The 14,052-nt window shown below is 54.0% G+C and overlaps 1 protein-coding gene across 2 annotated transcripts in view; it reads right to left on the bottom strand.

The window, feature by feature from the left end:
• The window catches only part of DGKZ (diacylglycerol kinase zeta), a 41,874-nt gene extending 33,972 nt beyond the window's left edge, over window positions 1–7,902 (bottom strand). For both annotated transcript variants that reach the window (XM_082747545.1, XM_082747546.1), the window contains exon 1: window positions 7,196–7,902. In XM_082747545.1, the coding sequence (XP_082603671.1) occupies window positions 7,196–7,407 (212 nt within the window). In that variant the 5' untranslated portion in view covers window positions 7,408–7,902. The remainder of the gene's footprint in view (window positions 1–7,195) is intronic.
• Window positions 7,903–14,052: the final 6,150 nt, after the last annotated feature.

Here is a 14,052-nt window from a genome sequence, read left to right as displayed (position 1 = left end):
GGTCACCACTATGGTAAGCCGTAGAATTAAGAACCTCACCCCAGAGTCTGTATCCTTCAATAAGACATCCCTGGCCTCTCTGGGGTTGAGACATAGCATGGTGATGACTCCGAGGTTCGGCACTCCCCTTTCTGCAGCTCTCCCTCCATCTCTGAATTTCTCTGGGCAGGTCCTGTGTGCTGCAGCCCATCAGAGACTCTGCCAGCCAGGCCACAGCCTCTTTTAGAAGGCGACTGTTGCAGGGCCGTTTATGCCTCTCCCAGGGATTCTGCAAGGAGCTTGAGCAGTTAAACAGAGGAAATGGGGCTGGGCTTGTTTTTAGTCTGAGGCTTCTGGCAGCCCTGGAGCAACAGAGAGCAGGAAATGTGACTCGTGAAGGGGAAACCAGACAGGCTGGAGGCTCTGAGAGGCAGAGCAGTCCTGACTGTGGGACCAGGATCCCCCTGGGCTTGTGCTCCTCTAAGCAGCCAGTAATTTCCAGGTGGAGTTGGGAGAACAAGGTTGGAAGGGACAGGTGCACGGTGCTGGGGAGGACGCCCTTTACCGTTCCTAGGACGACATGTGCCAGCACTGGGGAGCTGGGGACCCCTCAGAAGGCACCCAGATACACACAGGAAGAGGAATCTGGGTAAGAAAATTATTCTGGGCTTTGTTGAGGCCCCAGAGGGTAAGGTGTTCTACTTTCAGTGGCCTGGATGAGCAAGAGGGAGCTGGGGAAAAGAAATGTACCAGGGCACGAAATTCTCAACCCACGATCTGGACAGCCTCTGCTCTCAAAACCAGCCCAGCCAGCCTCCTTGGCCTGACCTTCGAGGCTCCTTATGCTCTGGTTCCCAGTGTCTGTCTTTCTTTCTTTCTTTCTTTCTTTCTTTTTTTTTTTTTTTTGCCTCTTTGTCCAGGCTTTCCCTGTGGAGATTTTCTCTCAGCTCACACCATGCCCGTGTTTGCCTCACAGTAGGTGCTCAATAAACATTGCTTCTCTTTTTTTTCACACTTGCCTTAACATGCCACCCTCACCCGTGCCAATCCCTTCCGTCTGTGATGTTCTCCTTGGCCTGTCTGCCCGTCAGGCTTGACCAGTCAAGTTCTCCATCCTTCCAAACCCAGGCCCAAGAAACAAAAGCGGGAAAGTGAAAAGAGGCCCGGATGCAGAATCTATGGGTTCGAACTCCAGCCCTTCGCTGTGAGACTCTGGGCACGTCCCTTAACATCTCTGGGTTGGACCAGATGATTTCTGAAATCTCTCTGTCCTGATTCATTTGGCTCTCCTTCCCAGCCTCCAGGTTTTTCCTTATTCATTTGTATGAAAATATTTTATAAATACCTAAGTCTTGAAGGTTGTCCTAGAGCCAGCATTCTCACTCCACTGATTTATCTCTGACATTTACTTCTGTCCCCCAAAATATTCCTAGATCAGGAGACCTTTGATACACATCAGTTTTTTGTCTCCTTACAAAATTCTTGACCCCTGCGCTGCTCTTAACTTCGCACTGAGCGCATAGTATGAGCTCAGTAACTTCCCATGGAAGTGGAGAAATGCTGAATAAAGGTACCCAACAGACTGAGAGCAGAAGGAGGGAGACTGGCTTCTGGCTTGCAGGAGGGGCTGTGGTGTGACCTGGGGAACTTTTTGAATCTAAGTCCCTCCTCAGCCACTAGGCACCTGCTGAAGCCCTTGGGAGCCGTCCAAACCGCAACAGCACTTGCTGATCGCTGGCCTCTGCCCAGGTGCAACGCCTCTGCCCCCACAGAGGAGACAGATGTACCTGAGTAGGGCTGCAGGTGCCCCTGGCTAGTGACAGATGGAAATTTGATTAGGCTCCTTCTGGGCAGCCTCATGAAAGCCATGTGCAGGAAGAAATCGGGAGTGGGGAGCTGGGATCCTCCCCCACTGTGAGGATAGCACTGGAAGTTCAAGGGCAGTCCCTCAAACCACGATCTTTCTTGGAAACTGTCCCTGGGCACCTCCCAGGTCCCCAGGCCCCCAGGCCCCCAGGCCCCCAGGCGGGAGGTGAGAGGAGCCTGGGTGGTTCTTTCTTTACTCTGAGCCCGCTGGATCTGCCCAAAGGCGTTCCCTCCCACCGGAGCTGTAGGCAAGCCCCTGCCATCAGAGCCTCCTACCCTCATCTACCAGGTCATACATTGTAGTTGCAGAAGCCACCTTTCAGTCCTCATGCCTCCTGTCTTATTACCCCTCCTAGAGAAAGGTATATTTAGAGCCAAAAGAAAAGATCCTTAAAGATAAAGTCCAGGCCCTTGGAAACCTGACAGAGTAAAAAGGGCTTTGAAGTGAACCGCCTAGGAGCCCTTGAATCCCCACGTACTCTATGAACACTGCCTAGCCTTCCCTCGGCAAACATCTGTAGGTCAAGAGCACTGGTCAAGCACAGTCAAACTTAGCAAAAGCCAAATCTCATCCTAATGCTTTCCCTAGCCACTTCGTATATCCTTGAAGAGAAGTCTTCCCCAGCCTGTTCCAACCCTTCCTTGCCCTTGGGATCTAGACCCTTCAGGCGCCTCTGAATGCTCTGCTCTGAAATTGTACCAATCGAAGCAAAAATGAGACTCCAAGCCAGGCTTCCCGATGCTTGGCCAGGGATTTTCGGCAGCACGCCGGACAATCACCCTTTCAAACTGGTCCTCCCAGCTTCCTTCCGAAATGCCCAAATGGCTTGTGTCCCTCTGGTGCCGGGGTGGGGACATGAGCTACTGGGGCAGGGGGGAGGGCATGTCCCAAGCACTGTGTGCCACAATAGGGTTGGAGAAGCCCCGCTTTGGGATCCCAATCCCTGCACTGCTCTTGGCCCCACCTTTGGGCACTGCCCTTCATGGCCTTTGACTCCCTAGTCAGCAAGAACCTCGGGTCCCTGAGGGGAGGAAGGATCTCCAGGCTGGGCCTGGTCCCTGCCCTTCCCAAAGGAAGGAAAATAGATAGACACCCCCCAGCTTCCAGCTTCCTTTGGCAGCAGACCCCTCCTCCAGCTCCAGCTCAGCTCTCTGCCCCCGGTTTTTGCATTTTTAATTCAGGACAGAATGTGATCTCTTGCAGCTCCTTGCTTTATCCTGTTGCTATTTAAATTACAAATCGGCCCCATCTCCCTGTCACTCTTGGGTTATTTTTAGCTTCTGGTAAATAGCAGCAGGGAGAGTTGGATCAGGTGCCCCTCCCTTGAGGAGCTGTGTCCCTGCAGCCCCGTGCCCACAGGAGGGGCACCCTTCCCTGCCCGTTGGCGCCCCCAGTCGCTCCCCTCCTCCCAGCCCCTCTCTGGGGGGTGGAGGGGGTCGGGGGAGAGCTGCGGCCTGGGACGTGAATCGTGCTCAGCTCTTGCTTAGTCTCCATTCAACGCTGCCACTCCCAGGTCGTCTTATCCATCACTCAGGGCTGACTTCCCTCAGGGGTCTTCCTGGACACCCTCTCCCACCCCCCCACCCCGCCCCCTCCCCGGAGGTCCAGCTCTAGAGGGCCAAAGATCTCCTAACTTGTGTCTCCTCCTTGCTACCAGTCAGGAATTTTACATATCTTATCTTCTTCAATCTTCCCAGCCCTTCTCCTGTGCGGGTATTACTGTTCCTGTTTCCCACAGGAGGAAACAGGGTCAGAGGGGAAAGTGACTCAATCAGCTAGGAATTAGCACCCAGGTCTCTCTGACCCCAAAGACAGCATGTATGTGTGCAAACCCTCTCTTGGTGGGAATGTGAGTGCCACTTCACTGAACGCCCAGGTTGATTCTCAATGCCAACCATCATTGTCTTTCCTGTGTGTTTGTCCCATCGCATCCCATTGGATTGGGGATGGGCAAACCATGGCTGATGGGCCATATCCGGCCTGCTGCCCGTTTGTGGATGGCTGTGAGCTAAGAATGGTTCTTATAATTTTAAATGGTTGGAAAAAAAGCAAAAGAATAATATTTGTGACAGTGGAAATGATATAAAATTTAAAGTTCAGGGTCTATAAATAAAGTTTTACTGGAATGCAGCCACACTCATTCATTTACATATTGTCTGTGGCCACTTCTGCGCCACAATGGCAGACTGTGGGACTTGCAAAGCCCAGGATATTTACTATTTGGCCCTGTACCAATCTTACTTTTGGCAGGGGAAGGGACCATGTCCCATTCTTCCGTCTCATGCAGCACCTGGCCCAGGGCCGGAACTATAGATGGAGGTGCTGGTCCTCCTTCCGGGTCCTTTTGAGGCCACAGGAGTGCCCAGCTTGGGGGAGCCCCCTGCCAGCCACACGGGAGTGATTCAGCTCACATGTTATCTTTTCTCTCTCCTTCAGCTTCTTCACAGGTTTCAAAACGTGCTTCTCTACCCAGATCACCTTTTGAGATGCTCAGGTCCAATCCCAGACTTCCTATAGCTGGGTCTCCAGGGATAGGACTTTAGAAAGGGTTTTGGGGGGAAAAAAAAATAATCCCCAGGTGATGCGGTGTGGTAACCACTGGGCTTAGCTCCAGAAGCCCCAGCTCCCCATCTTCTGACCCTTTCAGACCAAACCCAATGTCCTTGGTACCCCTCTGGCTTTTCCCAGGCTGGACGCTGCCCTCCAACGAGCTCCTGAGCCCAACCCTGGGCATTCAGGACTTTCTCAAGTATAGGGGAGATAGCTGTCCTCAAGCCCAGATGTGGATACGAGAAGTTCCCCCCACTTCCCTTGCCCACCCAGAGTCACTACTGGCCCATACCTGCCATCTTTCCATCCTGCCAGGGCTGCATCCAGCCCACAGTGGGGCTGTGGGAACCTATTTCCCAGAAGCCATTATGTCCCTAAAAGCTTTTAGTGTCCTGCTGAAAGCCCCCGTCCTCACTTACGTCAGAGACAGCCCGGCCTCAATCCTGCTTCCGCTTCCACCCCTCGGCCCTCGGATTTTTGTGCCTCCGCATTTCTGTCTAAAAGCCTTTTCTCTCTGTGAAGGGCTTTCAATTGCTTTTCTTAGCAACTCCTCACAGCGGGGTGGGAGGTTTATCTGCGAGCCAGAGCAGCATGGAACTGTGGCAGGGGGAGGATGTGAAAAGGCCACCATGGGTCTTAGGCTTACCAGCCCCCTCCCACCACTGCCCCCCCAACCCCCCCTCCACCAGACCTGTACCAGGAAAGGTGGCATCAGTCACCAGGCCATGCAGGACTGCAGCCGCACGGTAGGGCTTAGCTTGAAACCCAGCTCATTCCACTGGGTTGCCCTGAGAAGCCCAGGGCTGTGCTTTTCCTGGGCTGTTTCTGCCCTTTCCCCGGGGAGCTTGCCTTAATGCCTTGTGCTGCCTTGGTCCTAAGATGGGGCTCCTGGCCTGACTACAGGGTGTGAGGAGGTACCTTGCATGATCTCTCCAGGTGTGACAGCTGGACCCCACCCCGCCCCCACGCTGTCTCCTGTAGCCCTCACACAGGGGATGTGGAGGTCTCCTGATCCCTTCACAGCTAGAAAGGAGGCACAGCTGGGCCACCCTGCGTCTTTTGTGACTAAGGCCTCAAGTTTGGGCTGAGGAGGGGTGTCCACTTAGGAACCAGCCTGGGGGAGATCCCAGCCCTTGCCACTGCTTCGGGGTTGGGGGGGGGCACACGCATGCGTTCTCACACGCACGCGTCCCCGTCTCAGCCCTTTCATTGTTCTCTGGTTCCAATCCTCTAAGCCTTAAACCCCATTCTGGCCTCCTTTCCAGCTTCAGATGCTGTGTGTCCCTGTTCCACAGTCAAGGAAAATCTTGGGGTCATCCCCTTATGGGATAGATGAAGAACTGAGGCTCAGAGACAGAGAGATTGTCCAACTCAAACACATATAGTCAGGCCCTGGCAGAAGTGAGGTACAGGCCAGGCCTCTGGACTCCCAGACTCATACTTCTTCCAGGATTCTACATTCTCTGTTCCATTGCCCGTCAGTCTCTGGTCCTCTCTCCTCCCCCAGAGGACTTTCAGGGGCTCTGTTATCTGCAGCCAGAAGGCAGGGGACAGATGACGACCTCCTCCCAAACTTGTGTCCTGGAAGAACTGGAAATGGAGCCCCCTGATTCCTTACATACCCCAGAAAGTGAAGGTAGAGCCCACGTGAACCCAACCTACTTTGTATTTATTCTGAGTATCTCACTTCAAGATGGTGAAGTTTTCTGCCCTTCTCTTCCATCCTACCTCAAGTGATGGAGGCCTGATACTATCATAATCCATTTAAGTCCTTCAGGCTCCCAGGGCTGGGCCAGTTTCACGAAACCCCCTCCCAGAAGCCTCAGGGAGAAGCCGGGCAGCGTGAGACGCACCTCAAGTCCCCAGGTTGTAAACAGACAGGAAACCTGTCCTCTCTAACGGGGCAGATGGCTTCAAGGACTGCAGATGCCTCAGTGTCCCTGTGGACCCTCCAGAGGAGGTCACTCTGGTCTACGGGATTTAGAGGGGCAGCAAGTCCAAGTTGAGGCTGTGGTCTGGGAGAGGAAGGGGAGAGCTGCCCCTGCCCCGCCCCCACCCACTCCTCATACCTATCCTCTGGGTAACTCACCCACTCTTGTTGGAGGGGCAGCCCCCCTTCCTCACTCCATTCTAAGTCGTAAGTGTGGTCTCTGGGACCCAGTCCAGCCAATTCCTCCAGGAAACTTCCTGGGCAGAGATGGCAGGACCCCAGAGGCTGGGAACCTTGCACAGGCAGAAGATTCAAAGGAAGTGAGAGGTTCACCGAACCACTGGGGATGCCAGTGAGGTCCCCACAGGGCAGAGAGGTCCAGGTGGAGATTCCTGCTTCATCTCTAGGCAGCAGAGTCTCAGCCATGGTGTCGGGAAGCACCTTAGTCACTTCTATAAGCCAGTGTCTAGCACACGGTCAACCCATGAGAAAGTTCAGGCAGGGCCTATTGCCTGAACCCGGGTCCCTCTTCTCCCAGAAGAAGGGCCCAGGGGCCATCTCCCAGCTCTCCTCAGCAGAGAAGCTTGATGTCTTGGTCATTTCTCTCCTCGGTGCCTAGTACGGTGTCTGGTACTCAGTTAGCATCAGTAATCCCCATGTCGGATGAATAGGGCAGTTCATAGAGAGAGGGGATCCCAGAAGCGCCCCTTCCCCTTGCACACGGATAGCAGAGCCCCCTTGGTAGTCATCTCTGAATCCCCAGGGCCTAGAGCAACGCCAGGCAAGCGGCGGGTCCTCAAAGAATGTTGACTGAAGGGGGGGGGGGTGGTCCCCAGCTTTGAGCTTCCCTCTGCCCCCATTCTCCTTACCTGTAGGACACCTGCTTGCGTAGGTGCAGCTGGCGGAACCGCTCCTCCACGGGGGGCATAGCGGCCATGCCCCGGGGTCCCTCGGGCCACAGCTGCGAGACCTCGGCCTCCTCCCCCCGCCGGCAGCGGCGCCGCACCACCTCCTCCTCGGCTGTCCGGCCGCCGCCAGCCCCGTCCCCGCGGGGCCCTGCGCCGCCCGGCCCCTCGGCCATCCCGTGGCCGTCCTCTTCCCGCGGCTGCTGCGGCCTTTCGGGCTTGCCCGCTAAAGTTCAGTCTCCCTTCCTCCTGGGCCCGGGGACGCGAGGCGGGGAGCGAGGGAGGGGAGCCCTGGGGCCCGCACGTCCCTCCCGACGCCGAGGCTCAGACGACGGGAGCGGCGATTTGCCCGGCGACGCGCCTGGGGAAGGCTGGCTGGGATCGTCCCGCGCCCCCGGGGGTCCTTGGTAGGTGTCGGGGTGCTGCGTCGTGCGCGCTGGGGCGCTCCCCTGACGGCTGGAGCCCGAGCCCGAACCGAGCCGGAGCCCGGGCGGCGAGCGCGCTCCTGCAGCCGCCGCCACTGCCGCGCATCAGAGTGTCACCTTAGAGACACCCGCCAGCCCGCGGGGTCCGGAGGGGGAGGGCGCCTCCCCGCCCAGCCAGCCGGCTCGGGGCACGGAAGGAGCGATCCCGGCCCAGCCGGCGGCGGGCACGAACCCTGCCCCGGGCTGAGGCTGGGGGTGTGGGGCGCCCGGCAGAGCCCACCCCTGCAGCACCTTCCCCGCACCCCGCTTCCCGGCAGCTGCCAATCACCGCCCCGCCCGTCAATCAGCTGCTGCGGTGCACCCCCCCCCACCCCCCCGCAGCCCTTGTCCCGCGCTTTCCGGCTCTGGCATTCGCCGTGGCGGCGGGCAGGTGGGGAGGGGGAGGTCGGGGGCGGTGACAGGGGCTGGCTTTAACACTGTCGGCGCCACGAGAATTTAGAGATCCAATTAGACCTGGGAAAGAGCACAGTAAAGGGAAAATGCTCTGGGGTGCATTAAATTCGGGGATGGGCCTGATTGCAGGTAACCCCTTCTCTAGGCCTAGAGCTCTTCCGGACTATTCCAGGAGAGGGACCCGCAGCTGGGGGTGGGGGTGGGGCGGAGAATGTCCAGACCCTGGAGCTGAGGTCTCAAGGCCCAGATAGCTGCTTTCTGTGACCTTACCCCGCTAAGGTTCTTGGGCTAGGGTCTTCCAGAAGGTTCAGTCATCCTCCTGGGTCAGTTGACGCTGATGGGAGAGGAGGAAACCAATTCAGAAAGGAAGGACTAGAGAGGTCTCCTTGGAGTCCATTTTGGACTCCTCTATTTCCCCCTCCAAATACCATGGTTCCCCCTTGCATACTCTCCTCTTGTCCCCTGGGATGTTCATCATCTGAACCTCACATCTGGTTGATGATGGGACCCTGGTTGAATTCTCAGATTTAACACCTCCATTTCACTGTCCTAGACTCATCTTCCTGAAGCTGGCCTTTGACCATAGATAGCACTTACTCCCCATCTGTGGAATTTAAGGTCTCCCTTTGCCTATATATTAGCCTGGCATTCAAGGCCTGCCTCCATCTTTCCACATACTATACGGTGGTTCCATCCATTTCCTTCCACTCATCTGCGCTCCTTATTCTGGGAATTGGCATGAGGCCTGTATAGCATTGTTCATCTCCAATCTCCTCCTGTTGATGTATTTCAAATTCCGGGGCTCCACTCAAATGCTCACTCTTCCAGGAAGTCTTCCTGGATGGCTCCAGCTGAAAGTCATGCTCCTTCTTCCCAGATCCTATTGCCCTCTTCACCAGGTATCCAGTGTGTGTCTGGTCTAGTCTATGGTTTATCTTTTGCCACTGACAGTGAGCCCAGGGAGGTGGGAAGCACCAGATTCCCAGAGCTAGAGAATGGGCTACAAAGGGGGACAGCTACTTAGGGTTCCTCCAACTCTAATCGGTCCTACAGTGGTCGTCCTCCTATGTGTCCTTATACAGGTTGTTCCCGTGGCCTGGAGTGTGTCCTCTTCTCTAAAATCCTGTCCATTAGTCAAGGCCATTCTCAAGTGCCACATCACCCAGGAACCCCTCCCTGATCCTCTGCTACAGATGTTGTCTCCCTCCTTTAGCCCTAGAACTATTTCCTGGGCCTCTGTCAGCACCCTCCCCTTCACACACGAACAATAACTAACATCTCATTTGATTCTCACCACAACTCTGGGTGGTAGATATTATCACTTCCTCCATGTTACAGATGAGGACACTGAGATGTCATTCAAGTGATTCAAGCAAATAAATCACTTATTTAATAAATAAAACTACCAAAGGGCAGGACCCGGCTTCCCTCAGCTCTGCGTCCCACCTTTCTCTTGGTCTAGTCCTCCCGTGTTGGGTGAATGGAATTAATGGAAGTGCATTTAAACTTCTTGGCCACAGGGTAGCTTCCTCCCTAAATCCAAGTTCTAAAGAAGCCCACCCTTGGAGGGGGTGAGGCAGGGTACTTGGGAGCCATCCCCTACCCCCAACTTCCCAAATGTGCCTTTGGGTTTGCTAATTTTCCTAGCAGCCTGGCCCAAGGTAACCTCCTATACCATGAATTATGGTAGTTCCGGCTAGATTTGACATTCCCTCACCAGCTGCCTAGCTGCTGGGTTTCCAGGTTGGTTTTTCCTTCAGCTCTTTCCTGCAGAGCTCTCCCCGCTCAAACCTTTTTAAACTAAAGCATCTCCCCTTCGTCCTCACACCTCCCCCCAACCCCTCCCCGCCCCACCTTAGGACCAGCTGTTGACTGTGTTATGGGTGAGTTGTGGCACTTGCTCACTTCCCAAGAATCCAAGGGAAGAATGAAGGCCCTCTCCCCTGACTAGTCCAGCTACCTTCTGCAGCCTCTCCCGGCTGCAGCTAGCTGCTCTGATCATCTCCAGCCCACTGCCTCTGCACTCAGAAAATAATAGCTAATGCCTTTTCCAGTGTTTACTGCGCAGCTGACCTTGGGCTGAGAGCTTTGTGTGCAAGCTTTCACTTGCCCCTCACAGCACCTTCAGGAGGGTGGGGACTATTTCACAGATGAGGGCACTGAAGCTCTGGGAGCTGGGTGCCTTGTTAAGGTCAAGTGCAGTGCAGACGTCAGGACCTCCACCCTTAACTGCCACTCTGTTGACAAAGCAACTGAGCCTCCTTTGGAGGTGAGTTCCCAGCCTGGCTCCCCTCGCGACCCAAGGACCACCTGTTACCTACACCCCAATTTGGCCAGCTGGCTCCTGGGACCATCCAGCCCTCTGGAACTGGAACATCGCTCTGACTCACTCCATTTCCAGGCATTGCCCACAGTTGTTCTCCCTGCTTCTAGGGCTTCAGTTTCCAGTTGTAACCAAGGGTCTGTTGTGGCAGTCTGGATGGGATGGCTGGCACTGGGACAGCCATCAGCTGTGTGCGGGGCCAAGCTGGCTGCTGGCAGAGCATGGAATCTACAGGTCCATCACCAGGGACACGTGAGGGATGTGATGCATGACCCTGAGGAGGTCGTATGTCAACAGGTGGCTTGTGCAAGCCGACTAACCCTGCATCCTTACAGAGGCAGGAGAGACTGCTCTGGGTAAACAGACTTTGGGTGGTGATTATAGATAGCCTCGCTTGGATTACCTCACCAAGCCCTGAGCTCTCTGGATTAGTTGTTCTAGGTAGCTCCAATGTCCTTGGATTTTAAAAAATATTTTATTTATTTATCTGATAGAGAGTGAGCTTGTGCACGCAGAAGTGGGGGGGGGAGGGGTAGAGGGAGATAGAGAATCAGACTCCCCACTGAGCAAGAATCCCAAGGATCCCAGGACTCTGGGATTGTGACATGAGCCAAAGGCAGCCGCCTAACCAACTGAGCCACCCTGGTGCCCCTCCCCACCTTTTAAATAAGATTTATTTATTTATTTGGGAGGGAGGGGCAGAGGGAGAGCCAGAGAGAAACTCAAGCAGACTCTGCTGAGTGCTGAGCCTATTGGGGGCCTGGATCTCATGACTCTGAAATCAGACCTGAACTGAATGGGGGTCTTCTTCAGTTTCCTGTCTCCTCACATTCTGCATCTGCAGAATGCCGTCCCTTTGTCTGGGCTTCTCTGGTTCCAGAGTGGACCACTCCATCCACTCCATGAATCCTTGCCCCACCCGCCTAATCCTCTTCCCTCTCTGTGGGCTCCCTGTCTTCTAGAAATAACCATGGTCAACTTTCTCCCATCCAAAAGAATCACCATATTGTACACTTGAAACTAAACTTGTACTGTATGTTAACTAACCGGAATTTAAATAAAAACTTAAAAAAAACGAACAGCCCCCAGATTGCTCTTGATCTCACCTACCTCTGCCCTCCAGGTGCCACCTTCTGTTCCTTCCTAGCACAGCTCCTCGAAAGAATGCAGTGCATCCCAGGTCCCCCTGTCCCCTTCCCATCCATCCCTCCTGTTCTCACTTCCACCTCACCTCTCCCCAAAACAGCTCTGACCAAGGTCACTGGTGACCTCCTCATTGTCCAAGCGAGCAGACACTTTGTGTTCTTCTCATCTTTCCCAGCCTCTCAGATGTCATCTGACTCTACTGATCTCCACTCCTGGAGGTTTTCCTCTGTCAGTTTCTGGGCCACTCTCTTCTCCTGTTTTTTTTTTTTTTTTTTTTTCCCTTCTCCGATCATTCCTTCTCAGCCTCCCTGTACACTCCTCACCTTCTACTGTCTCTTCATGTCCATATTCCTGGAGTTCTGCCCTCACCTCTCTTCCCTTTATGTAGACTCAAGACTTGAACACACCAGATGCAAACAATGTCCTTATCTCCACCAGGGATCCCTTCTCCTAAGCCCTAGACTTCCATAACGGGAACATTCTACAGGCAGCTCAACTTTGAGGTGTGCTCAAATGAATTATTTTCTCCCCAAACCAGCTCTTCCTCCTGTATTCTCTGTCCCCTCTGATGATCCCATCAGCCACTATGGCCTCCATGTCAGACATTTCAATGTCATCCAGGCTCTGCCCTCACTCCTGCACCCCACAGCTAATCTGATGTCAGAGCTGTTGTTAATTCTTCCTGATTATCTCTGGACTCTGTCTCATCCTTGTATACCACCTGCAGAGCTGTGGGACAGGCAAATCTGATGATCTCACTCTCTGGCTTAAAAACATTCAGTAGCTCCCCATCACCTTCAGAATGATATATTCTTGGTTTAGATCCCGGGAAAGGCCATCCTGTTCACCAGGGCCAGGACTCAGGTGAGGCTAGCTGAGTGCCTGTGTGTACAGTTTAAGGAGGGGCTTGTTCTCAGGCTTGTTTGTACAAGCACCTCTATGCATAGGGCACCCTAACCGTCCTTGGCTCACTTCGGTCCTGGCCCTGTTTCTCATGGCTCCACACCTTTGCCCTTGGCCAATCTCTCCACTTCCAACACCCTTACCTCTCTCTACCTTACCAAGTCCTACCCATTCTTTTAGACTCAGTTCAAGGGCCACCTCCTCTGAGTGACCCTCCCTGATTCACCCAGTCTGAAGTCTATGAAGTCCATGTTGCCCTCCATCACACCAGTCCCGATGGCTGGTTTACTCCCCAGCCTCCACCACCAGCCTAGCACCTCTGAAAACAGTTTGTTGAGTGACTAACAGAGGGAACAGACGAATGTCAAGAAAGAGGTCTGCTGAAAGTTATTGTTAATGAGGCTGGAGTTTAGGGCCAGGAGCCCAGTCTCTCGTGGCCTTGCCATAGAGGCCTGCATGTTCTAGCAGCTCAGACTGATGCTCAACAGCAGGCAGCAAAGTCCCTATCCAGTGGTCAAGACGAGGCTGTGAAGGAAGAGGGAGAGAGGATGGCCTAATGGCTAGTTCTGAGGTTCTAAGGTTCCACCAGCTGGTGGGCAGCTGGTGTAGGCACATCCCACCACCACGTCCTGCTTCTGGGTAGGAAAGTATCACACCTGCATGATGAAGTCCAAATGCCTTAGAAAGACATTTGAGTCCCCTTGGGATCTGGCCCCTGGTCACCACTGGCCTCAGCTCTCTACCATCGGGCTGTTCTAAATGATTTGGATTTCCTTGAAGTTTTCCTGCTCTCTCACATCTGAGAGGCCTTTGCTCGGGCTGCTCCCCTTCTTCTGAAATGCCCCTTTCCTCTCTCCTGCCTGCTTCCAACAGTCCATGTTGCCTCCTCCAGGAAGCCCTCCAGTCTGGCTGAGGTACCCTCCTTTGTGCTATGACAACACCCTCTAGCTTGGCCCTTAGGAGGGGGCTCGATATTGCCTCTAAATGCACAGCTCATCTTTCTTGGAGTCACCATGGGCCAGGACCTGCTCTAAGCCCCTTACATAATTTACCTTGTTGACTCCCACAACTACCTCATTCCTTGGGTGTTATGTCCTGCTTTACAAAATGGGGAAATGGAGGCTCAGAGAGATTCGGGTTATATAGTATCTCACTTTCCTATGCTGTGTAACAAATGACCATGAACATGGAAGCTTAAGATGACATATGGATAATCTCAGTTCCCATGGCCCATAGTCAGCTCAGTCTTGCTGGCCCTGTGTGTGTGTGGGGGGGGGGGTCTCATCTGGAGCCAAGATGAGGCATGTTGAGATTTTGGTAGAATTCAGTGCTTTGCCACTTTGGCCCTCAACTCCTGGAGGCCACCCCCTCCATGCACTTTACACATAGTTGTTTGCTTCAAGGCCAACAGGGGACTGTTTCTTCTCAGGAAAGGCTCAGTGCCTTTAAAAAAAAAAAAAAAAAGAAAGAAAGAAAAAAAAAGGCTTTCACCTGATTAAGCCAGGCCCACCAAAGATAATCTCCGTTTTGATGAACCCCAAATCGGTTGATTTGGGACCTTCATTACAGCT

The sequence above is a fragment of the Mustela nivalis genome (assembly GCF_964662115.1).
Source record: "Mustela nivalis genome assembly, chromosome: 9".
Taxonomy (NCBI): Eukaryota; Metazoa; Chordata; class Mammalia; order Carnivora; family Mustelidae; genus Mustela; species Mustela nivalis.
Note: the sequence above shows the minus strand (reverse complement) of the source record. Positions and strands in the feature narration are given on the sequence as shown.